This window comes from Doryrhamphus excisus, chromosome 1 (genome assembly GCF_030265055.1).
Source record: "Doryrhamphus excisus isolate RoL2022-K1 chromosome 1, RoL_Dexc_1.0, whole genome shotgun sequence".
NCBI classification, from domain to species: Eukaryota; Metazoa; Chordata; class Actinopteri; order Syngnathiformes; family Syngnathidae; genus Doryrhamphus; species Doryrhamphus excisus.
This window is the reverse complement of record NC_080466.1, coordinates 17,747,346-17,773,889: the sequence shown is the minus strand read 5'-3', so window position 1 is coordinate 17,773,889 and position 26,544 is coordinate 17,747,346. Positions and strand designations below refer to the sequence as shown.

At 40.4% G+C, this 26,544-nt stretch overlaps 1 protein-coding gene across 3 annotated transcripts in view; it reads right to left on the bottom strand.

Moving 5' to 3' along the window:
- LOC131109088 (voltage-dependent T-type calcium channel subunit alpha-1I-like) overlaps positions 1-26,544 on the bottom strand; it is a 161,769-nt gene that overhangs the window by 91,188 nt on the left and 44,037 nt on the right. For all 3 annotated transcript variants that reach the window (XM_058060719.1, XM_058060796.1, XM_058060871.1), the window contains exons 3-4: positions 11,794-11,906; positions 7,948-8,081 (exon numbers count right to left, since the gene is read on the bottom strand). In XM_058060719.1, coding sequence (XP_057916702.1) covers positions 7,948-8,081; positions 11,794-11,906 — 247 coding nt within the window. The remainder of the gene's footprint in view (positions 1-7,947; positions 8,082-11,793; positions 11,907-26,544) is intronic.

Sequence of the window (26,544 nt, the reverse complement as noted above, 5' to 3'; positions counted from 1 at the left end):
TTGTATAGCAGTATAGCGTTCCTATTACACAGCCAATCCAATATCTTGCATGTCTGTACCTTTTATTTATTTTTTTATATATAGCAATGATGTGCTAACTTACATATGTACTTCTGCTAAGATACACATTAATGTCACACTGACTTGCTATAATTACCTACTTGAGCCATGCACATGATCTTCACCTGTTTAAAGACGCGTCTCAGCTCCAAAACAAGTCCTCCACATGATCTTCACCTGATTCAAGAAGCCTCTTGTCTTCAAAACAAGTCCTCCACATGATTATCACCTGAATCAAGACGCCTCTTGTCTCCAAAACAAGTCCTCCACATGATGTTCACCTTATTTAAGAGGCCTCTAATCTCCAAAACAAGTCCTCCATATGATCTTCACCTGATTCAAGATGCCTCTCGTCTCCAAAACAAGTCCTCCACATGATCTTCACCTCATTCAAGAGGCCTCTCGTCTCCAAAACAAGTCCTCCACATGATTATCACCTGAATCAAGACGGCTCTTCTCTCCAAAACAAGTCCTCCACATGATCTTCACCTTATTCAAGAGGCCTCTCGTCTCCAAAACAAGTCCTCCACATGATTATCACCTGAATCAAGACGGCTCTTCTCTCCAAAACAAGTCCTCCACATGATCTTCGCCTTATTCGAGATGCCTCTCATCTCCAAAACAAGTCCTCCACATGATTTTCACCTGATTCAAGACGCCCTTTGCCTTCAAAAAAGTCATGCACATGATCTTCACCTGTTTAAAGACGCGTCTCATCTCCAAAACAAGTCCTCCACATGATCTTCACCTTATTCAAGACGCCTCTTGTCTCCAAAACAAGTCCTCCACATGATCTTCACCTGATTCAAGAAGCCTCTCGTCTTCAAAACAAGTCCTCCACATGATCTTCACCATATTCGAGATGCCTCTCATCTCCAAAACAAGTCCTCCACATGATCTTCACCTGATTCAAGACGCCCTTTGCCTTCAAAAAAGTCATGCACATGATCTTCACCTGTTTAAAGACGCGTCTCGTCTCCAAAACAAGTCCTCCACATGATCTTCACCTGATTCAAGAAGCCTCTCGTCTTCAAAACAAGTCCTCCACATGATCTTCACCTTATTCAAGACGCCTCTTGTCTCCAAAACAAGTCCTCCACATGATCTTCACCTGATTCAAGAAGCCTCTCGTCTTCAAAACAAGTCCTCCACATGATCTTCACCTTATTCAGACGCCTCTTGTCTCCAAAACAAGTCCTCCACATGATCTTCACCTGATTCAAGAAGCCTCTCGTCTTCAAAACAAGTCCTCCACATGATCTTCACCATATTCGAGATGCCTCTCGTCTCCAAAACAAGTCCTCCACATGATCTTCACCTGATTCAAGACGCCCTTTGCCTTCAAAAAAGTCATGCACATGATCTTCACCTGTTTAAAGACGCGTCTCGTCTCCAAAACAAGTCCTCCACATGATCTTCACCTTATTCAAGACGCCTCTTGTCTCCAAAACAAGTCCTCCACATGATCTTCACCTGATTCAAGAAGCCTCTCGTCTTCAAAACAAGTCCTCCACATGATCTTCACCTTATTCAGACGCCTCTTGTCTCCAAAACAAGTCCTCCACATGATCTTCACCTTATTCAAGACGCCTCTTGTCTCCAAAACAAGTCCTCCACACAATCTTCACCTGATTCAAGATGCCTCTCGTCTCCAAAACAAGTCCTCCATATGATCTTCACCTTATTCAAGACGTATTTGTCTCCAAAACAAGTCCTCCACATGATCTTCACCTGATTCAAGACGCCTCTTGTCTCCAAAACAAGTCCTCCACATGATCTTCACCTTATTCAAGATGCCTCTTGTCTCCAAAACAAGTCCTCCACATGAGCTTCACCTGATTCAAGAAGCCTCTCGTCTTCAAAACAAGTCCTCCACATGATGTTCACCTTATTCAAGACGCCTCTTGTCTCCAAAACAAGTCCTCCACACAATCTTCACCTGATTCAAGATGCCTCTCGTCTCCAAAACAAGTCCTCCATATGATCTTCACCTTATTCAAGACGTATTTGTCTCCAAAACAAGTCCTCCACATGATCTTCACATGATTCAAGACGCCTCTTGTCTCCAAAACAAGTCCTCCACATGCTTATGACCTGATTCAAATAGCCTATAGTTGTGTTTTTATGTCGTTAGTTAAATTTTGTTTGTATAGATAGAAGATTTATTGCAATGTACTTGTGTCTGTTTCTGCATCCTGGGATCTACCCCAACCACTAACTGACACTGGGCATGTGAGTCAGCCCTTCATCCTCTCCATCCTTCTCAGGAGGAGGACATCACCACCTCCCCCCGCCCCCGTCCCGCCTCACAGACCTTGTTGCCTATATTAACATTTTAGCATGAAGAGTCTGACATTCTCTCTGTTTGAGTTGTATTGATTTGTCTCCTTGCATACAAGTTTTATTTAATTATACCTCTCATTATTCCCAAAGAACTTGTCTCGTCTCACACAAACTTTCCCTTGACAGAGTAATAAAATCTAAAAAGCCACAAGCCGACATCCGGGTGGGGGGAAAAAACACCAAAAGAGTTGGACGGCACCTCAGCGCTTGCCCGGCCTCTATTCTTATCTAACGATTGTTCCGCCACTCTGACAGGGTGTGTTTTGGTACTTTGAAGCACGCTTTGTGGGTCTCTGTGCTATTTTGGGGACAAAGAGGAAGTCAAATGTCACGGGGGCCTAAGTATCAGGCAGGAACGTCAACAACTTGTACCCATCAGGGCTCCACTTACTGCAATCCAATCCAAAAGTTTGAAGTTGTCAACGGCAGTTGAGACAAGACATGTCTCATGTCTTTTTGTCTTTAAAAACTTGCTGGTCGCTACTATTAAACATTCCCTTTGAGGCCAGAATTTGGATGAATTCTTGGTGCAATCTGCCATCTTCGATGAAATGATGAGATTCCATGTCAGAGAAAACATGTTCCCAAATTTGTAGAAATACCAACACGTTCTTTTGAAAATGCCAAACGTGCTGCAAGCCTTTAATTTGTCCATCTGAGAGCCCGTTAAGAGCAATCAAGTTACTGCAACCCAACAGCCTCCTGAATATTTAAAAAAGTACAACTCTTGATTTCGTCTTAACCAATTAAAAGACACGCTGCTTCTCTCTCTCTCTCTGTGTGTGTTGCTTCCCCCCCTCCCTGGGGGGCTGCTCTACCTCGCATGTTTACTTTCCCCGTCACAGGTTCGCCTCGTGGAACGTTCTCAAGTGGAACGGCAAGCCTGGGGAATATTCTGCGGGGTTTGTGTTTATGTAGGAGAGGAAGTGGGAACAGCCGGGACACATCCAAACATTGGGAATGTTCAAGTAAAAAAAAAAAAAAAAAAAAAAAACTTATTTAAGGTTTGCCTTTGAATATATGGACTCCTAAAGTCTCCTATTGTACAAAAGTGACCTTCTAATGAAGTTCCCTAGAGCACCAAACGTGATTAAACCATCACCTCCCTCAATGGTTTGCTCCGCTTCGGGGAGAAGGGGCTTACTTTAGAAGATTCTAAAGCAGGGGTCTCAAACTTGCGGCCCGTGGGCCAAATGTGGCTCGCAGGACACTAGTTTGAGGCCCCCGTCTTGATATGAATGTTTAATGTTAGTGCGGCCCACGCAAGTTTGAGATGGATGCTGTATGGTATCATGTACCCAGAAAAAATTATTACGTTTGATTAATGTTCACGTTAAAGGTTAAATAACTGTTAGTAGTTATCCTCCCTCTCCGTGTGGAAGTGGTAAGTTTTTGGCTATTTAAGTTTAAAGGAAATAACTTGAAGGCTACCGTTTAGGTCGCTAGCTCTCTAGTTTGCGAGTTAGCATGTGTCTCAAGACCTTACAGTTGCGCAATATGTTGTAAATAAAAAGAGTATAAATGTGACTATAGTCGTGTTTTGTCATGTCTACAGGGCTCTAATAATGCTTTTAATGCTATAATGCTTTTAATCTGAAAAAAATAATTTGTCTACCCACCAACTATATGTGGTTTCTTAAGTTTTTATTATTTGGTGTTTTATTATTATTTTTATTATTATATTTATTTATTACTGATTGATTTTCTTTATTCTTGATTTGTTTATTTTTCATCTTATTTTGTGTAGAAAAATAAAAAGTACGATATTTGAGAACAGGACTACATAAGTCTTGACTTCTTCCCACTCCCTTTCGAACATGTGTATGTTTATATATACATAGGTATTTTTATTTGTATTGATTTTGGTTGGTTTGTTGTGTTTTGGATGTTTTTCATGTTTGAAATAAAGAAGGAAAAAAAAAAACAAAAAAACATCTGCTTCATGGACTCTGACCTGCCCCTAACTAGATGAGCCAACCTTGTGTATAAACCCAAAATACACCTAAAATGAAGCAACCATCACCTTAAAGGCACGTTACTGTACATAGAGAATCCTGATTATGCCGTATCGTTACACTTCTACTGGAGAGTCTCGCTTTAAAGCCAACGTTCTTGCACACAAGGGACAAAGAAAAGAGGGTTACCTTTAAAACCAAAACACCAAGAGACAGAAAGTTAAGCACCCAAGAAGGTGAAACGTGAGCCAAATGTGTCTCCTCTTGACTTGAACTTCTGGGACAGAAAAGACTGCATCCATTCATCTCCTGTTAATAATTCATGCAACCGTCTCCATTAGGACGCAGGCCCCGCTCTGTTGGCACAAAATGAGACGTTTCGTGCTGGCTGGTAATTGCCATTACGCTTTATTTGCCGCAATTAAGCACCCGTACCGCCACCAGAACGGGCAAAATGGTAACTAATATGTGTTTATGCCGATATCCTGATGTTGCTGCAGACTCCATCGAAAGTTAAACACGTAGTAATGAATGCAACATTTATTGATCAGTCAGATAAAATGAATGTTTACATTTGTCTTTGTAAAGAATCCATGATAGCAATAAATGTGTCCTGATTGCAACTATTTCCATCTAACATTATGAATATACCTTTTAAATGTGTTGTAGTTTAGGTACTTCCTGTTTTGTGGTGTTTATTGTGCCCCTCTTTTTCCAATTTGGTTCATCATGCTGCCCCTTTACTGCCATCCTTAAAAGCAGCTGTGTGCAATGGGTTTTTTACTTTTTTTTCTTGTAGATTATCTTCCTGTAACTGCATTCCCACATTTATTCTTCTTAAACTTTTTCTCATTAAATTACAATCTTTGTCTGATGGCTGATTTTTTTCAATTTTTGCTTTTTTTCCTAACATTTCAACTTTCTGCTTCTACATTTTTTTTAAATGCAAAGAACAGCTGTAATTTTATGAGAATAATGGCAAAATATTAAGACAAAAAGTTTTATTCAAACAAGATTTTTTTTATATATATATTATATATTTTTTTTTATTATAGTAAATTATTATATATTATATTATTATGTATTATTATATATAAATTATATTTATATATACCATTTTTATGAAATATTAGTATAAAATATTAAATATTATATATGTATATATAAATAAATAAATATATATATTTAAAAATATTATGAGAAACAACCGAAACAAAAGTTTGACAAAAAAGCTTTATTCTAACAAGAAATAAGTCACATTTTAATGACTTGTAATATTAGGAGAAAACAATAATTATAGTAGCATAGAGTCTAAATATTAAAGAAAATATATTATATATGAATATTTGTATACATAATATTATTTTAATGAATTGTAATATTTGGAGAAAACAACAATTATAGTAGCATAGAGTATAAATATGAAAGAAAATATTTTTATATATTATATATAAACTATTATATATTTTATTATATATAATTATATTATATTAAATTATTATATATTATATTATTATATATAAATTATATTTATATATAATATTTTAATGAAATATTTGTATAAAATATTATATATATATATATATATAAATAAATGTAAAAAAAATATTATGAGAAACAACCTAAACAAAAGTTTGACAAATATGCCATATATATTTACTTCTGATCATATCTATAAGCATTGCTTTCCAAGATAACAAAGTTTCATCCTTTCATTCTTCACTATTTGGCCCTCGGTTGGACACCCGTGGACAAGGGGACGTCTATAGAGGACAAGAACACACACACTAACAAATGAATGAAGAAAATGCATATTCCCTCCCTGCAGGCCACTGCCAAGCATCTTTATTTATGTGACTGCAGGGCTTTTAAGTAATGAAGGTATGAACAATAAGTACATACAGTACAGTACGACGGCAATATGGGTTGAGTTTTTACCCTTTGGGAATCGGACCCATCACTTTTAGAGGTCTTTGTTGATGCTATGAAATAATTGGCTGCATTGAATCGTACAGGAAGAAAGATGACCACCATGCACGGCAGCCTTGCCAATACAACTGGCAGCTACGCACAACCAGCATCTGTGTTGTCGTACCTGCAGATCCCGCCAACATCCCAACAGCTGTTGCCAAGTCATTTAGGACCCCGTGAGAATCAAACTATCAGGCCCTTTACACCACTCTCATAATGGCCTCGTTTCCCTGCCGTGACACTGCTCCTCATCCATGACCGACCACACTGTATTAGCATCCGACCGCACTGCATTAGCATCAGCTCAGCTCAGCAGGGACTGAAAGCCGATTCTTGGGGTTCATCAAAAATGAAGAAGAACGCATTACCAGCATCCTGGTAATAATAATTCTTTGAAATGTGCTACACAAACAATCCAGAGCAGAAAAGTTTTTTTTTTTTTCAAAAACAGAACCGTCTCAAACACAGAACCTTGAGGGACACCTCAGTCAAGAGAAGAAGAATAGAATGGTTCTAGTTTGTTATCCAAGAAAGGGGACATCAATACTGTATTTTATATAGATATGCTAAAAACGTTTTTATAGTTTTTAAGTTTTTTTAATGGAAAAAAATATTTTTACAAAATAGCTTTGTCATATACGGGTAGGTGAAAGAGCCTATTATTAGTACCAACTTTATCAACGGCGGATGAGTGGTTAGCGCACAGGCCTCACAGCTAAGATACCCCAGTTCAATTCCACCCTCAGCCATCTCTGTGTGGAGTTTGCATGTTTTCCCCGTGCATGCGTGGGTTTTCTACGGGTACTCCGGTTTCCTCCCACATTCCAAAAACATGCTAGGTTAATTAGCGACTCCAAATTGTCCATAGGTATGAATGTGAGTGTGAATGGTTGTTTGTCTATATGTGCCCTGTGATTGGCTGGCCACCAGTCCAGGGTGTACCCCGCCTCTCGCCCAAAGACAGCTGGGATAGGCTCCAGCACCCCCGCGACCCTCGTGAGGATAAGCAGTAGAAAATGAATGAACGCTTCAATGCTGAGAAAAAAACAGACTGGGTTCTAGCACACCACCCTGTGGGATCTCACCTCAAAATTGTATTTTCATGTAAAAAATGATATATTTGAAGCAGCTGCCCATATGATGCAAGCTAAAACATAACAAACACAAACCTATTAATGCATTAATGGCTTAAACCTGATTATGATCTTGGTAAAGGCACCATTATGGTATTCAATCTCAGCGGCCAATGTAAATATTTGAAATGATGATACAATATGAAGTTTAAAAAGACTAGAGATCATTTTCAAATCAAAGAGTTTAAAGGGAAATAATTAGTTGTAATATGATGAGAAGCAAAACAAAAAAGGCTGTATTTTTTGGAAAAATAGATCTGGGAAAAATGTAAAATATTATATATAGTATATCAAAAATTGGAAAAAAAAAGTTAAAACAATACTAATATGCGCTTTTTCACCTACTGTATATGACAAAGTCTTTGTTTTTGCAAAATATCAAATTGGCAATGTTTCATCCTTTACTTTTTCATAAAGTGACCCTTGCTGGTAAACTTTGGGACCCCCCTGGATTATGAAAAGAAAAGAAACAGTGTTAGCCTCACCCTGCCATGACGATGAAGAAGTCCAGTCGGTTCCACGTGTCGCCAAGGTAACAGCGCCGGCCAAAGATTCCCAGCGCCACCATCTTGATGACCATCTCCATGGCGAAGAAGATGTAGATGAAGGCGTCGAAGGCCTAAACGGAGGAGAAAGAAAAAGAATGCACGTGAAAGCATTGTCGTTATCACTCATTGTTAAGCAAATTTTGTGTGTTTGTGCAAAAAAACAGAAATAAAATTCCAATTTCTGCGGCTTCACTCTATCTGCTTTGCAAAAATATATTAATGAATAAATAATTGCTGTTTCATGATTGAATATGACCTTTTTTAGGCATTTTACATTAATGAGACAATAGCCACCACTGGAAGTACAAAGTACAAAAAAAACTAAATCAAATTATTTGTGTCTTATATGTCTTATCTTCTGTTATTATGTCTACTATATTGCATAATAAGACATGAAAAAGTGACTATAGGGGTGTTATTTCATTCCTAGAGGTCTCTAATAATGTTAAAAATCGTATTTAGAAAACCGTAATCAGGTTTTCTATGCTATAATTAAGAAAATATGACAAATAAGGAACCCCGCGTCACGGAACTTCAGTGATCACAGTCGGGTCTGTAACCAATCATCAGGCAATACACGAGGGATTATTGTAATCCATTAATCGGCGAGTTGCCAGGTGTCTGTTCTACGAAAACAAATAATTGTGTTAAATGGCGTCGTGTAAAATCATTTGCTAACGCAGTCATCAACCCCCACTGCGACCAGCCTTTCCTCCCGCCTCCAGCCCTTCCCCAGCAGTCGCAGCTTTAATCAGGCATCTAATTAAAAGACGAGCGGGAAAGAAAGGGGGGAAAAAGCCCAAATAAATCAAAGATCTGTGCTTGCTAATGCGTGTTATTGCTGTTGTGTGCAGAAAGCTGAAGATTAGCTGTTGTTGTTGTGCAGGAGGATTACATCCTCGCTACGCTCAAAGCCCCCCTCTCCCTCCCCAGGAGGCAACGTGATGAGGGTCCGATCTCGTTGTTTTGTCAGCGCTGCAGCAGAAGTGTCCTACTCAGCACTTTTTGGACGAGAACGCGTGCAACCTTGACCTTTGTCGTACTTAAAAGATGGACGACGACAGTGAAAACAAATGTAGTGCGTGCATTGAATTGGCAATGGGGCAAGTGAAGCAGTGCCCCAGTAGATCCAGCAGATGGCTCTGTGTAGCTCTGAGTATGCCAAGTACCGGGGCCTGGCACAGCTCATCTCATTGTGGCAAAAGAGTGGAAGCGTGCCGTGCCTGCGCGTGAATCTGGGTGCTAACCCTAGCCAAAGGCTGCCTACTCTCCCTGTCCTTTGTCTGAAATGTGCAGCAGAAAACAGTCCGTGTGTGTTTGGTGGTGCACATGTTTGAGACTATATTGCCTGACAACAAATGATAAAATGTATATATATATATTATAATATATATAATATGATATTATATAATATATTATATTATATTATTATATAAGATGGGCAGGCCCATAATTAGTGGAATTATTATATTTTATTATTGTCATTATATATATTAGATATTATATATTATAACATATAATATTATATGAATATAATATATATTTATATATATGAGACTATATTGCCTGACAACAAATGATATAGAATATTATTATCATAATATATATATATATATATATATATATATATATATATATATATATATATATATATATATATATATATATATATATATATATATATATATATATATATATATTATGATAATAATATTATATACATATATATAAAAGATAATATTATATATTATATTACAGATAATATAAAATATATAATATTATATATTATTTGTTGTCAGGCAATATAGTCTCATATAATATATAAATATATATCATATATATATTATAATATATAATATATAATATATAATTAAATAACATTAAATAACAATAACATTAAATAAATTAAATAAATAACAATATTGAAATAATAGAATAATGCCCATCTTATTGTTCCTACAATGCGCCATGTGCCAATAAAATCAGTCCAGGGTAGCACTTTGGACACCCCTGGCTAGTATATATATATATAGTCTCATATAATATATAAATATATATAATATATATATAATATATAATGACAATAATAAAATAATACAATAATTCCCATCTTATTGTTCCTACAACTAGCCATCCCTGGCTAGTGAGTTTAGACTCGTGTTCGTGGCGCTCGTGCACGTGAAGGCACCATTGTACACCATGCTATTCAACTACGCCTTTTCTGAGAGAAGCCCATTGATTGTGGTGCCGCTACCCGATAAAGCCACGCCGATACTGACCAGGCTTTACGGATACTTGCAGGAAGAATTCTATTAGGTCCGAGTCGACAGCCCCCCCTTCCCCAAAGAGCCAAATCAATCTGTGCACGTGTGTTATCTGTGTGTGTATTATGAGTGTGTGCACGTGTGTGTGTGAGGCAGTGCGCTAACAGGCCTGAGACGTATGAGCGCTAGCCTCTGTGTTACACCCACTCATCCACCTTTGACACCAGTGAGGGAGAAGTGGGGGTGGGGATTCTGACAGGCAGGCCACCAGGAGGGAGGGGGGCGAGGGGGGGGGTCGAGATGCTCACAAGACCATGAAGACCGCATGCTCGCTGTGAGTCACGGCAAGGAGCTGCAGGCATCAATAAGCTGCTAAACATGAAGACAGCTGGGCTGTGGATTGGTGCCTTTTGTGGAATCTGCAGAACTTCTGAGATTTGACCTACCTTGGGGGGGGGGGGGGGGGGGCATGGTGGTCCTCTCCTCAGACAATAGAACTTGGTTGGGGCCTTCCACTTACTCCTGGAAAAACTCATTTCCAGGAGTAATGGTCTTGTTTGTCTACTGTACTACCATAACTACTAATATAGACTAATTTTGCCTTTGGCTAACACAGGGGTGTCCAAAGTGTGGCCTGGGGGCCATTTGCGGCCTGTTGCTGTTTTTTTGATTGGCAAATATAGATTTTTTTTAAATAGTAATTTTAGTAGCATAGAGTTGAAATATTAAATATTTTTTTAAATTTACTATGTGAAACAAACCAAAATAAAGTGGTACTTTATAAAATATATATTATGGGATAATAACATTCATTCATTACCGCTAAATTCATTCATTACCACTACCGCTTATCCTCACAAGCGTCACAGGCATGCTGGAGCCTATCCCAGCTGTCTTCAGGCGATAGGTGAAGTACACCCTGGACTAGTGGCCAGCCAATCACAGGGCATTCTTTGATTACATCTCATTGCACATGCTACAGGATCAGTGCAATGTACATAACGGCTTACTAGTTACTTCCTAGCCACACCAATGTACATATTCTAAACTTAAGAAAGTGTTTCAGAGTGGAGATGAAGAACAAAGAAGCCCAAAACTTATCACTTCCACACAAAACGAGAGGAAAACCTTTTTTTCCACATATCAATCTCAGCCAAGGCATGTTAGCTCGGCTCTGCTGGTTCATTAGCCAGTCTCCATGCAGTGTGAACGGTCATGTCATCTAATATATCTCATAGCATTACTAATTCCTAGTGGCCAAAATACCTATATAAATACCTATATAAAATACTTGACTTTCTGTATTTTTTGACTAATAATAGGCCATAGTCAACCACAAAACAGCGTCCATTTATAAATTCATTATTTTTATAACGAGACAGGATTATTCAAACGTGATATAACAAGAGACAACTGTATACGTTTTGGCCAAGCCGCCTTTATATCAACATGTTCTGCTCTCGAGAGTCGAATGGATCGTTTGCATTAAAAGTGTGTGTGTGTGTGTGGGTGTGTTTACCTGCAGTATTTGGCATCGATCGGAGGAGCAGTCGATGGTGGCGCAGGGTTGGTACATTCCCAAAGTGACGCAGTTCAGCAGGATCACCATCATGCTCACACGCTCGAACCAAGTGAGGACAAAGTTGAGGAAAAGTAGGTGGAACCTCCCAAATAAAAGATTTCTACATTCGCTTCCTTTGCCAGCAGACTCACAATTATTGGTCAGTTTCTTGATAGTTTTCAGCATCTCCTGCCACATATGTGCAGTTTTTAGGAATGGAGTACCCCAGGGTGGCCTACCAACACCCTTTTAGATCTCCCCAAACTGGTGGTCTAGCTTGGTATACCCTCATGTTAAGCGTCATAGCCAGTCTCAGTTGTCGAGGGAGCGTCAACAACTATACTGCCAGCGCTGCAGACAGAAATAAAATCAACTATTTAGCATTGATGCTAATTATTCCACCAAATACGTCCTTTTCAGTATTTTGTGGACTAATTAAGGCTGGTTGACATGTCATTTTTGGAATTAGAATTCACTTGAACCCCAACACAATTAGCTCCTTTTATTCGCAAGAAGCCATACCTAGCACAGTGTACCCGAAGTGAAAGTGAATTTGACTGAAGGAAGCTCCGTGACGCCTTCGGGGTTGTTTACAAAAATACAACCGACACGGATGATTTCAACTTCCATTCACAAGTCTAATGGGCTCCCCTCACCCATGCAGTCAGGAAGAAGGTTCCGGATGCAGCGTGCTAGCATCGTGAGGAGGCTCAGGAAGCGCCTCTAGCCTCGAGCGTTCAGCAACAGAAATGAGGTCATTGGTGAAGACGGCAGCAGGCCTTCTGCTTCTTAATGACACGTCTGCACAACAACACGAAAATCCTGCATTTTTTTCCAGAATATTTCTTGTGTCTAAATAGTGAGAAAGCTAAAGATATGACAATCACTCTGCTGGTTTTACTGCAAAACACACCAAAACTTCTCTAAATCTATCCATCAACCCATCCAGTCAAAGATCCTGTGTGCCACAGGAGTGCTTGCTCTTTTTTAGGACACACTGCAAGAACACCAGTCAAAGATCGTCCATATGACAGGAGGCTGTTTTCAAAAGCGGAATGCAAAACCACTAATCACAGATCCTCTGTATGAGAAGAACCCAATCTGTTTTTAAAAAATCCGAAGCAAAAAAACCCTTTATAGTCAAAGATCCTCTATATGACAAGAGCACTCTTGTGGTTTAAAAGCTGCATGGTCTTTTTTTTTTACATGACAGAAACTACTACATTAATGCTAGTCAAAGATCCTCTATATGAGTGTGTGGTCCTAAACCTTTTTGGACCCACAGACCAGCCCATGTTCCTACAAACCTCCAACGGACCGGTTATATTTATATGACCAGAGCATGCTGCTGTTTTGACAGCTCTACTCCAAAAATGCTGATCAAAGATCCTCTATTTGACAGGAGCAGTTCTGCTGGTTTGTAGAACATTTTCCAAAAAAAAAACCAAAAGTCAACACGGAAATGTTGTTAAGGACTGACTGGTCAGGGATCCTCTATATAGAGAGCACCACTCTCTTTGTTTCAAAGACCTACAGCACTAGTAAAAGATCTCCGACTATCAACAGGAGTCAAAGATCATTTGTCAGGAGCACTCTACTTGTTTCTTTCTGAAAAAAAAAACGAAACACAAGGTAAAGATTATCTATATAACAGGAGCATGTTGATGTTTTTAAGGACCAACTGCATACGTGCTGGTCAAAGAGCCTCAGTATGACAACACCACCATGTTGGTTTCAAAGACCTACAGCAAAAAATAGTCAAAGATTATCTCTATGACAGGAGTTCCATGCTGGAATCCAAGATCTTGTATTTGTGACAGAGGCACCCTGACGGACCTCCTTCAAAAACACGAGTAAAAGATCCTCTATATGACCAAAACATGTTGCTGTTTATAAGGACCAACTGCATATGTGCTGGTCAAAGATCCTCAGTATGACAATACCACCACGTTGGTTTCAAAGACCTACAGTAAAAAATAGTCAAAGATCCTCTCTATGACAGGAGTTCCATGCTGGAATCCAAGATCTTGTATTTGTGACAGAAGCACTCTGAAGGACCTCCTTCAAAAACACAAGTAAAAGATCCTCTATATGACCAAAACATGCTGCTGTTTTTAAGGACCAACTTCAAAAGTGTTTATCAAAGATCCTCTATACATGACCTACAGCAAACTTTGCTGTTTTCAAGGACAGAAACACCCTGTTGGAAAGCCATGCTGGAGTCAACTATATTGTATACTAGGACCACTTTGTTGGTTTAAAAAAAGATCCTCAATATGACAGGTGTGCTTCATTTTTTAAAGCTCCTTAAAATGACAAGAAAGCTCTGTTTTTACGAACCAACTGCATGCAACAGTGTTGGTCAAAGATCCTCTATACATGCAAGGTTGGTTTCAAAGCCCTACAACACAAACGCGAGTAAAAGACCTTCTATATGAGAGTACAGTACAGTAGTTTTTTTAAGACCAATAAAAAGACTGGTCAAAGTCTTATACATATTACACCAGGAGTCAAAGATCCTTTATATGTGGCAGGAGCACCCTGTTAGTTTTAAGGCCCTGCACCAAAATAGGTCAAAGATTCTTCATATGACAGGAGCACTTTGTTGTTTCAAAGGGCTGGACAAAGATCATCTATATGAAAGGAACACTCTGCTGTTTTTATGGCCCTACTACATTTAAGAATGGACTGTAAACGTGCTAGTCAAAGATTCTCTATGACAGCCATGATGTGGTGGATTTAAGGACTGTCCGTCTTCCGTGAGGGGACAATGTTCACAGACGTTTTCTTTCCTGAAATGTCTTCGATCCAAATTGTAAGCTGTCGGGGTTCCAGGGTGTGTGTGTGTGTGTTGGACAGCAGTAAATGTCATGGGACATCACACGGCGATGCTTCACACAGCCTCATGTCAGCGCCTCCACTCCAGTGGAGGAGCGGCGGGATGATTGTCAGCACGACTTCATGGATCCGCGTTGGCCTGATGCACTGTGGGAGTTTTACATTCGCTAGTCAGTGGACTGTTGGCAGTTTGGTGGCGGTTTTATCATAAGTTTACTTTTTTCGCTAAAAATTCAGACTTTGGTTTTGCTGTTTCATTCATTCATTCATCCATTTACATGACAATACAATCTTGAGGGTTCCCACAGGGTGGTGTGCTCGAACCCAGTCTGTTTTTTTTCTCAGCATACAAGCATTAATTTGTTTTCTACCGCTTATCCTCACGAGGGTCGCGGGGGTGCTGGAGCCTATACCAGCTGTCTTCAGGCGAGAGGCGGGGTACACCCTGGACTGGTGGCCAGCCAATCACAGGGCACATATAGACAAACAACCATTCACACTCAACATTCATACCTTTGAACAATTTGGAGTCGCCAATTAACCTAGCATGTTTTTGGAATGTGGGAGGAAACCGGAGTACCCGGAGAAAACCCACGCATGCACGGGGAGAACATGCAAACTCCACATTGAACCCTGGTCTCCTAGCTGTGAGGTCTGTGGGCTAACCACTCTACCGCCGTGCAGGTTTTGCTGTTTCAGCACTTAATGAAATTATTTGGTGATTTTATTGATCATGTGTTGCGGGCCGATAAGAAAAATACACAGCCATCCCCCAAATTGCTACTTTTTTTTTAATTTTTGCTGTTTTATTTGTATTTTTTATAATGTGCTGGAGGATAATAGAAAAAATGTCTTAGCCATATAAATTACTGCTCTTTTTTCTTTTTTTTTGCTGTTTTATTACTTTTTATATGATTATTTGCTTTTCTTCAAATGTAAGGCCTTTTTTATGTTTTCATTGGAATGTGCTGTGGGCCAATAAAAATGATGGGGCCCCCCACATATGACAATGACAATGACGACATTTATTGTAACATGTGACTCGGTGGGTGCGTCTCCCAACCTGGTTTCATTCCATGGTTGCCACTGCACAGATGCCACAGGACTACTGGAGACATGTGTTGCCATGGCAACCAGCACTGGCAAAAAAAAATGAAATAAAATATTAGAAAGGCTGCGTGTATGTTGTGTTTGAATAACTCACAAGTTGGCAGATGAAATCATCAGTTTATCATTTCAACACATGCACACACACACACACACCAGCTTCTGATAGCCAGCAGTGAAACGCCTCCAACACACACACACACAAGAAAAAGCAACGGTTGGTTTTGGTGAGATTATCGGCGCAGAATGAGCTCATTTAGCAGTCCATCACCTCCTAAAATTGCCTGAGGGAGATAAAGAGCGGCGGCAGGGAGGAGTGACGGCGTGGCAGGGAGGCGATAAAGTCACAAAGCTTTGCTAACAGCTGAAAAATGTTGCATCTTACTGGCATGGCAGCCGCGGGCGACACACACCGACACCCGACGACTTACAGTAGGTTAGGTTTTGCTACAAAGGCAAGATACGGGAAACATGAACCTTTGTGAAAGATTCACACAGAACCAAACAAAAGGGGGTGAAAATGATGGAATGTATGTCAGGCCACTAGTTTGAGCTCCTTGTCTTGGCGGGGAAAAAAAATAAAAGTAAACCACTGCTCGCCAGCACTCATGCAGCCCCGCACCATGACGCTACCAGCCTGGAACAGTCGCCAATGTCATAAAGCCCACAATCGTTATAAAAATCTGCAGCTTTTATTGTAATAATCCCGCAAACATAATATAAATCAATCAACCTTTATTGATATACCCCCTTTACATCAGCTCAACCAAAGTGCTGGACAACAGCCTGGACTGGTCGCCAGCCAATCACAGGGCACATATAGACAAACAACCATTCACACTCACATTCATACCTATGGACAATTTGGAGTCGCCAATTAACCTAGCATGTTTTTGGAATGTGGGAGGAAACCGGAGTACCCGGAGAAAACCCACGCATGCACGGGGAGAACATGCAAACTCCACACAGAGATGGCCGAGGGTGGAATTGAACTCTGGTCTCCTGGCTGCGAGGTCTGCGGTCTAACCACTCATTTATTCTTCTTTATTCACAAAAACGGGACACTTTACATAAGTGCATGTTGTCCTTAATTGTCTCTTGGTGAATGTACACACAAGCACCAGAACATTTGCTTGGTCGGTGTAAGAAGCTGTTTTAAAGCACTGTGTCATTACAACACAACTGAAGGCAAAATGCAGTTTTTAATTTTAATTTTTTTTTATGAAGGGATTAAAACAAATGTGAACCTACACAAGTCTTTGTGGAAAAGTGCCCATTTGTTAAAATATGACTGGTTTATCACACTTGACTTCAATTTGTCCGGCCACACTCAGGCCTGATTACTGCCACATCTGCTCTCATTCAAGAAATGACTTAAACGACACCTGGCTGACAAAGTGAACTGATCCTCAAAAGCTGGACATCATGCTAAACATCGAAAGAAATTCAAAGCAAAAGAGAAGAAAATAAATTGAGATTTATCAGTCTGGAAAAGGTGAGACAGCCATTTCTAAAGCTTTGGGACTCCAGCCAACCACAGCGAGAGCCATTATCCACAAATCAAACATTGGTGAACCAAACAAAATGACCCCAAGACCGCAGCCACAATTTATCCAAAAGTTCACAAAAGACCCCAAAGAACTTCGGGCCTCATAAAATTATATGAATATGAATAATACTGGGATGCACGACGTTCAAGTCTGTGAGACCTGAGTTCAATCCCACCCTCGACCATCTCTGTGTGGAGTTTGCATGTTCTCCCCGTGCATGCGTGGGTTTTCTCCAGGTACTCCGGTTTCTTCCCACATTCCAAAAACATGCTAGGTTAATTAGCGACTCCAAATTGTCCATAGGTATGAATGTGAGTGTGAATGGTTGTTTGTCTATATGTGCCCTGTGATTGGCTGGCCACCAGTCCAGGGTCTACCCCGCCCAAAAAGACAGCTGGGATAGGCTCCAGCACCCCCGTTAAATATGACTTTTTTCTATAAATATTTGACTTCACTGCTGTTTGTTTTTTTTTACTGTATTTCAACTTTCTTCTGGAAAAATTTCAAGTCGCAATTCTGACTTTATTACCAAGCTAAATGGGCATAGGAGCTCCAACAACATGAGATGTTGCACCAAACAAATATGCATGCTGGCACTCAGCCCAGGGTTAACAACATTATTAAACCTGAATAGAAAGTACGCCTGTCTATGCAGCGTCTGAGAAAGTCATACACAACAATCTCAATCTGCTACGGTGCGTTCAAAAAAAAAACAAAAAAACGACACTATCAGTGAAGCATAAAGAACAGAACAGGTACACAGCCGGAAAGTACAATAACAAAGGAAAGATGCAATCCTGACTGAGACCATCTGCTGGGATTTTCTCTGCTCTTTTTTTTTTCTGTGTTATCATCCCGGTGATGTAGCTGAGCACGAACACAGTGCCAACTTGAAGTGTGTAGGTTTTCCTGCTTGTGCGCACCAACACCAGAGTCACACTGTTTTCAGTCGTCACTGCAAGAACAAGAATGATTACAAGAGTGATTACCCAACTGAAATGTCCCCAAAATTGCAACTTGATTCTTGATTTGTCTATTTCCTAATGTCAAATTACATTTTTTTTCTTTTATTTTATTTATTTATTTATCAACCCTGCCATCTTTATCATGAAGCGCACATACTATTTGTTCTGTGTATGGTCATATCACCTCGTACTTCGGTATGTGACATAAAAATAAAAAATAAAAAATAAAAAATAAAAAATAAAAAATAAAAAATAAAAAATAAAAAATAAAAAATAAAAAATAAAAAATAAAAAATAAAAAATAAAAAATAAAAAATAAAAAATAAAAAATAAAAATAAAAAAATGTAAATTTTAAATTTTAAATTTTAAATTTTAAATTTTAAATTTTAAATTTTAAATTTTAAATTTTAAATTTTAAATTTTAAATTTTAAATTTTAAAAAATAAAAAATAAAAAATAAAAAATAAAAAATAAAAAATAAAAAATAAAAAATAAAAAATAAAAAATAAAAAATAAAAATTTAAAATTTAAAATTTAAAATTTAAAATTTAAAATTTAAAATTTAAAATTTAAAATTTAAAAACTATATTAGGAGAGCAGGAAGTGAACAAATGTAACAGTTACAGGAACTGTGAACTGATTATGTGATGCATTCAATTGTAATCTGATGCATGTTCAAATGAAATAAAACCTTTACCATTACCATAAAGTGTAAACTGTACAGGATTGTACAGTATGTCCCTGGTCCCCCACCCGCTTCCCTGCAGACATCATGGAGACGCAAATTGTCTTTTCCACACAAAATGTTTTAAAGAAAACATTAAAAATGATAAATAGGCCACCAGGCCTGCACGGCAGCCACTTTAATAGCCTGCACACACGCCATAAAATGCTCCGTTTGTCATCGTCAGGCCTGCTTTTTTTTGTGTTTTGCGAAATGTGTTGGGTTTTTCCAACTGAGAAATTCCAATTGGCGATGGCATCAAACAGTCGTTACTGTTTTGCCTGAATGTTTAATGTGCCAGATAATGAAATAGTGACATTGTCCGACATAGAAAAGGCGTCCCCTTGGGTTAGTTTGAAGTCAAGCATCTGTAACACAGTGTATCACAGTAAAAACAAGGATAATTAAGGTGATTATTAGGCTGTCTTCTGCATTATTATTAGGTCGTTGACCTCGACTCCCGCTCCCCACGCATGCATTAGCGTGACTCATAGGAAAGCTCGCCATAAATGTGATAAAATGATAGTTTTTACTTTCTATTTCATTTGATAAATCTACTTTCTATGTCAACATTCCTCTTTCTGCAGCATCAGTGTTTGTGCAGGGAGGTCAACAATGGCAAGGCCGGCCTTGTTTCTTGTCTGGCGTCGTTATTTCCTGGTGGAGATACTGTATAACGAGGTGATTTATAAACATTCATGAGGCTAACGAGATGACGCCGAGGCAGAGACGTCAGTCAAAGTAGCAAACGCACCCAGAAGGATGAGCTGCGTGGTGGAGCAAACAACAAACAAACACCGCCGCTAATGACGCGCTAATGACAGTCATTTCGCTTTGAATCGACACTTTCGATACAGCCTGGAAAAGTAACTTTTGTTCTTTTCCTTCCAGGGAAAAACCTGTGGATTTCTCAGCGCTCGTTGACTGAACTTTGAAGCAGTAGCAGCTCTGGACTTGGTAATTATGCCGATAAATCCACATTTAATATGACTGGAATCAACATGATTTATGTCATTATGATTATGTCAACTCTCTCTTGAAACACCTTCACTATTTCACAGCCGGCCCAGAACGTTGGAGGCACATCTGTGCATGTATTTCAAGGCTGCACCTCAAACACACCGTTTCCTTGTTGGACAGGATTGGGAGTCTCAGATTCAATACAGATCTTCTGGAACTAATCAATATGTCGCCAGTGGCTGTGATCAAAAACCTTAACCTTCATCCATATGTCTTAATTGCTAATTATTTTTCAATCAGTGACCTCCGGGTTGGATTACTGTAACTGTCTTTGAATTTTCAATCTTCCATGAATCATTCAATTGGTAACTGCTCTGGCGTGGAGAAAGGGTGGGTTTGATAAGCTTAGCTTCTTCCTGCTCCTTTTCAATGAGGTGTTGTGTATGTATATGTGTATGTATGCTGCATATATATACATATATAGATATTCATTCATTTTCTACCGCTTTGCCGGGGGTGCTGGAGCCTATCCCAGCTGTCTTCGGGCGAGAGGTGGGGTACACCCTGGACTGGTGGCCAGCCAATCACAGGGCACATATAGACAAACAGCCATTCACACTCACATTCATACCTATGGACAATTTGGAGTCGCTAATTAACCTAGCATGTTTTTGGAATGTGGGAGGAAACCGGAGTACCCGGAGAAAAATCATGCATGCATGAGGAGAAAACGCTAACTCCACACAGAGATGGCCGAGGGTGGAATTGAACTTGGGTCTCCTAGCTGTGAGGCCTGCGTGGTACCACTCGGCCGGAAAATAAGGCATTCATTCATTCATTTTCTACCGCTTATCCTCACAAGGGTCGCGAGGGTGCTGGAGCCTATCCCAGCTGTCTTCGAGCGAGAGGCGGGGTACATCCTGGTGGCCAGCCAATCACAGGGCACATATAGACAAACAACCATTCACACTCACATTCATACCTATGGACAATTTGGAGTTGCCAATTAACCTAGCATGTTTTTGGAATGTGGGAGGAAACCGGAGTACCCGGAGAAAACCCACGCATGCAAACTCCATACAGAAAGGGCCGAGGGAATTGAACCCTGGTCTCCTAGCTGTGAGGTCTGCAAGCTAACCACTCATCCACCATGCTATATAGATATTGTATAAGTGTAAGTGTAAAAGAATGCCTCCAAAATGTAAGGAAGTAGAGAACATAGATGGGCATTGGTCCCTGGGCCAAATGGAATGTCATATAAGCTGTATAAGAACGCCCCTGATGTTCTACGTGATATGTGGAGGCTCACAAGGATAGTATGGCAAAGCGGGAATAATTCCCAAGGTGTGGAGGCCGGAAGCGTGCTAATTCCCAAAGAGAAAGATGAAGCAGATATCAGTCAATTCCAGCCAATATGCCTTCTAAAATTGGGAATTTTTTTTCCTTAATCAGCGTGATAGCACTCTCTCCACGTCCCTGGAGAAGACCAAGTACATCCGTACAGAAGAATAGCATTCCAGGGTTCTCTGGTTGCTTTTTTTTATCAATAAAGACTAGGAAGTACAAAGGAGACCTCCATGTGACCTTCCTCCACTTGGCTAATGCCTTTGGATCCGTTTGCCTTTGGGAATTCTTCAATTTCTTCCATGTTCCATCACTGATGCAGTGAAATCAGCAAAATAAGTGAAATAAGCAAGAACGCTATTGGTTTTTAAATCACTTTGAAGCCAAGATGTTTTGAGTTGTGAGGGCAAAGTTCAAATGAGTACAAGTTCAAGTGATTAAGAATGTGATTGGTTTTTGGTGGCGCTCAGGGGTCACACCTTGACTTCCTGCGTGACGCCATGCAGACAGTCTGGTTAAAAATAACACGCATGCAGCACGGGGGCCCAAGCAGCTGACACGTCACCATGGCGACGGCAAAGGACCACAGGACCAAACCCAAGAGGGGATGATGAGGACGAGGAACGGCAGCAAGAAGAAGGCCATGCTGTCAAAGTGTCTGGCGTGCAAACGCAACCCTGCGGTGCTAATTAACTACTCTGCCGCTCACCGCCGCTCACCTTTCACCTTTCCGGACCCTGCTCGCCCTGTCATGTGACTGCATCACGTGACCGTGACTCGGCGGGTGTGTCAGTACGACACCTGCACACTCAGCAGGTAGTGATGGCGGCCCGACAAGTAGTCCAGAGTTAACGCATAATATCAACAGGACAAGTGCAGTAATGCCCTGTTTATCACGGTTAATTGGTTCCAGACCCAACCGGATCCAACATTAATAAATTGAATATTTTGGTAGTTATGGAATAGAAAACCTCGGAATATCGGGAAGACCTGGGATCGAATCTTCACTTGGGCGTTTCTGTGTGGAGTTTGCATGTTCTTCATGTGTGTTCATAGGTTTTATACAGGAATTCCAGAGATCCATCAGACAGTATGCAAAGCGTTTACACTACAGCGTACTACATGATAACCCACAATGCATTGATTTTATTGACTTTATTTAGATTTTTTTTTTAAGTGGCTGTTTCGATCTCAAGTGTGCCATTTATTTGTCCAAATACAAACCGTTTACAATTTCGTTGAGACGAATTCGGCAAATTTAAGCTAGCCAAAGTGAGCAACGCACTTTCTGTTATTTTCACAAAATAAAACACCCCCTTACTTTTCTCATAAAAAAAAACATAGTGATAAATCACTGCTTTTACTTTGAAAACAAGAAGTGAACCAACTTGCAGTATATCCTGCTTGACACCGACGTTTGGTCCATCCTGCTGCTCAGTGTTCAGCCAAGGTTTTTTTTTTTTTTCGCGTCACATCAAATCGCGTTGCATTCTGGGTAATTTGACTGTGAGTAGTAAGCTAATGATACATACTCAACATTTCTGGCGAATGCAATATGCATCCGCCAGAAATACTACTCATACTCATACTAGTTAGTATGAGTAGTAGGTAAGCATGCGGTTTCGAACAGAGCCATTGTTAGGGAACATTCCAAAAACATGCTAGGTTAATTAGCCACTCCTAATTGTCCATAGGTATGAATGTGAGTGTGAATGGTTGTTTGTCTATAGTATGTGCCCTGTGATTGGCTGGTGACCAGTCCAGGGTGTACCCCACGTCTCGCCTTAAATCAGCTGGGATAGGCTCCAGCATACTCCAGCATATAATTTGATTGACACGCCTTGTAAAGGCTATTTCTTTCTTCCTGGTTCATCGGACGCCGTAGCTATCGGAGAAGTTTGATGCGTTTCAAAACCAGTCATGCTGTCATCAATGTCAAAGTAAGCAGAAATATGCTCTATATATAAAATAAATACAACACTTGACATGAGTGGACATGGCAGCCGAGGTGCTAAAACATCACCGTTGGGCTTGCTCTCCAAATGGGAGCCATCCATGTGACCAATGAATTATTGACGTCCAAGAAGGCGTGTAGCAAAAGTCCATGAACCAAAACACGAGTGAAGAAACCTAGCTTACGGAATGAAATGTTTGTTTTCCTACAATTGTGCTATACATTTTGTTTGTGTTTCCTGAAGTTTAACTTTGCCTTTCCAAAAGATTTGTCTCCGTTCCTAACGTTTTGGTTGTTTTATCGGTCAGGCCGGGCTACAACATAAACAAAAACCACAGAAACCCACCATTTTTCATACTGATGTCGACTTAAGCAGGCACTTTTTTGTCGACATAAACGGCACCGACTTAAACTGTACTATTATTGTAACATTAAAATGTTGCAAAAGTAAAAAAAGGCAATTAGAGGGGTGCTGTGATATTTCAGTATGTTGCATTATCTGCTACGACAACAAAGAGGGTTTTTTATGCCCGGTTAAAAGAAATACATTTCCTATTAAAGTCATCAAAGGAATCGGCAAAAAGCGTCTCGCCGTCAAAAAACTGATCACCACCACAAAAAGACTTGTGTTCGACTTTAACATAATTTACTTTCTTCAGATCCCAAAATGATCATGAAATGGAGAAACTTCTCCGTCTTTTTACAAAGTGAAAGATACAGCCTTCAAAGCGGTGCGGGTCGGCACCGTGACGTGAGCTCTGAAATGCATCAAAGTGGCATTAGCATTGTGACTGATAGCAGCATTAATCGCAGAGCAGCTAGGAGAGCCGCAGATTCCGCAGAAATGGCTGAAAAATTGGTTGGATGGTGAAAAATAATCTGACCTGACCTGAAAGCTTTCATTGTATCTCACACTTCCTGTTTTAGCGCTTAACTTGTTGCTCTAGTTTGTACTAAATTTCTCCTAGTTGGGTTACATCCAGAGGTATGGACTGCAGTCGCAGTTTTTACTTTGGACTTGACCTGATTTGCAAGACTTGCAACTCAACTTAGATTCTGACATCCATGACTTGGGACTTGACTCGGACTAGTCTAATGACTTGAAAATACTTGAGATTCTCCAGTCTATGACGTGTTGAGTAAAAATATCCCTTTCAAAGTTTTCAGTTTCCATGATGGTTTCCCAGCAAGACACCAAATGTTCCCACAGAATCTGCCTCATAAGCCACGTTTACATGGACCCAAATATTCCAATTGCATTCGGTCTATTTGCTCAAATGGAAAAATGTAACCTTTGTATACACCTAATTCCCAAAGAAAAGTGCCAATCCGAATGAATATATAATCGGATTCACGGAGATGGAATATTCCTTTCCCCGATCCGATTGAGGTATCTTGTACCCGCTCAAACAGAAAGTTGTCAGACTGCGTTCTTCTTCGTGGTGTTTTTCTTCTTCTGTTGTTTATTGGCGGTTGGCAAACAGCTTTCGTGTGCATTAGCGCCATCTGTGGAACAGAATCTAAACCCTTCTATACGCCATTCACAAGTCCAGTTTTATTAAAAAAGAAAATACATATCTATATAAAACATGTGCCGAGCTTAATTATAAAATATTAGCAAGATTGAATTTTATCTTCTTTCAGCGCATAGATAGATAGATAGATAGATAGATGGATGGATGGATGGATGGATGGATGGATGGATGGATGGATGGATGGATGGATGGATGGATGGATGGATGGATGGATGGATGGATGGATGGATGGATAGATAGATAGATAGATAGATAGATAGACTTCCTTTATTGTCATTGCACAAAAACACAGTAGTGAAATTGCCAACGAAATGTCGTTGCCTGGCTCCCATATAACAGACACAAAAGAAGATAAGTAATAATAAATAATAACAATAATAATAATGTGGAGAATAAATAGACACCAAATATGAACAACATAATCTTAAAGTGCAGCGTGAACAGTAAATTGCCCAAATAATTTAAATAATTAAAATAAATAATAATAATGTAAGTACGATAGAGGGGCTTATTTGGCATTCAGCAGTCTGATGGCCAGGGGGAAGTAGCTGTCTCTGAACCTGGTCGTCCTACAGCGGATGCTGCAGAGCCTTCTCCCCGATGCCAGGCGAGAGAACAGTCCATGCTGGGGGTGTGTGGGGTCAGAGCAGATCCGATGGGCTCTAGATACACACCGGCTGTTTGCTATTTCCCTAATGGGGGGGAGCTGGGTCCCGATGATCTTCTCCGCTGTCCTCACCACTCTCTGCAGTAACGTCCAGTCCGAGGCCTTGCAGCTCCCAGACCAGACGGAGATGCAGTTGGTCAGTAGGCTCTCGATAGTCCCTCTGTAGAAGGTGGTAAGGATAGGAGGGGAGAGGGAGGCTCTTCTCATCCGCCGCAGGAAGTGCAGTCGCTGCTGTGCCTTCTTCGCCAGAGCGGAGGTGTGGAGTGACCAGCCGAGGTTGTCCGTGATATGCACCCCCAAGTACTTGGTTGTGTTCACAACTTCTACGGCTGTGTCGTTGATGCTGAGTGGAGTGTGGCTGGGTCTGGATCTCCTGAAGTCGACGATGATCTCCTTTGTTTTGTCAACTTTCAGGATCAGGTTGTTCGCCTTGCACCAATCCACAAGGTGTCGCACTTCCTCCCTGTAAGCCAGTTCGTTGTTGTCCTGAATGAGGCCCACAACTGTTGTGTCGTCCGCGTACTTCAGGATATGGTTGCTGCTGTACTTGGGGCGACAGTCATGGGTCATTAGGGTAAACAACAGGGGGCTCAGAACACATCCCTGGGGTGAGCCGGTGTTCAGGGAGATGACACTGGATGTGTTGTCGCCCACTCTGACATACTGGGTTCTATCTGTGAGGAAGTCAAGCAGCCAGTTGCACAGGGAGGTCTTGAGGCCCAGTGGCTCCAGCTTGCGTACCAGGTCCTGGGGGATGATCGTGTTGAATGCTGAGCTGAAGTCTAGGAACAGCATCCGTACATGGGTGTTTTTCTTCTCCAGGTGCTCCAGGCTCAGGTGGAGAGCAGTGGAGATGGCGTCTTCAGTGGAGCAGTTTGGCTGGTACGCGAATTGGAAAGGGTCGAGTGATGGGGGGAGTATGGAGGTGATATGGTCCTTAACCACCCTCTCGAAACATTTCATAATGGTTGATGTGAGTGCAACGGGCCGAAAGTCGTTCAGACATGTAATAGATGGTTTCTTGGGCACTGGAATTATTGTGGCGGACTTGAAACACGGGGGGA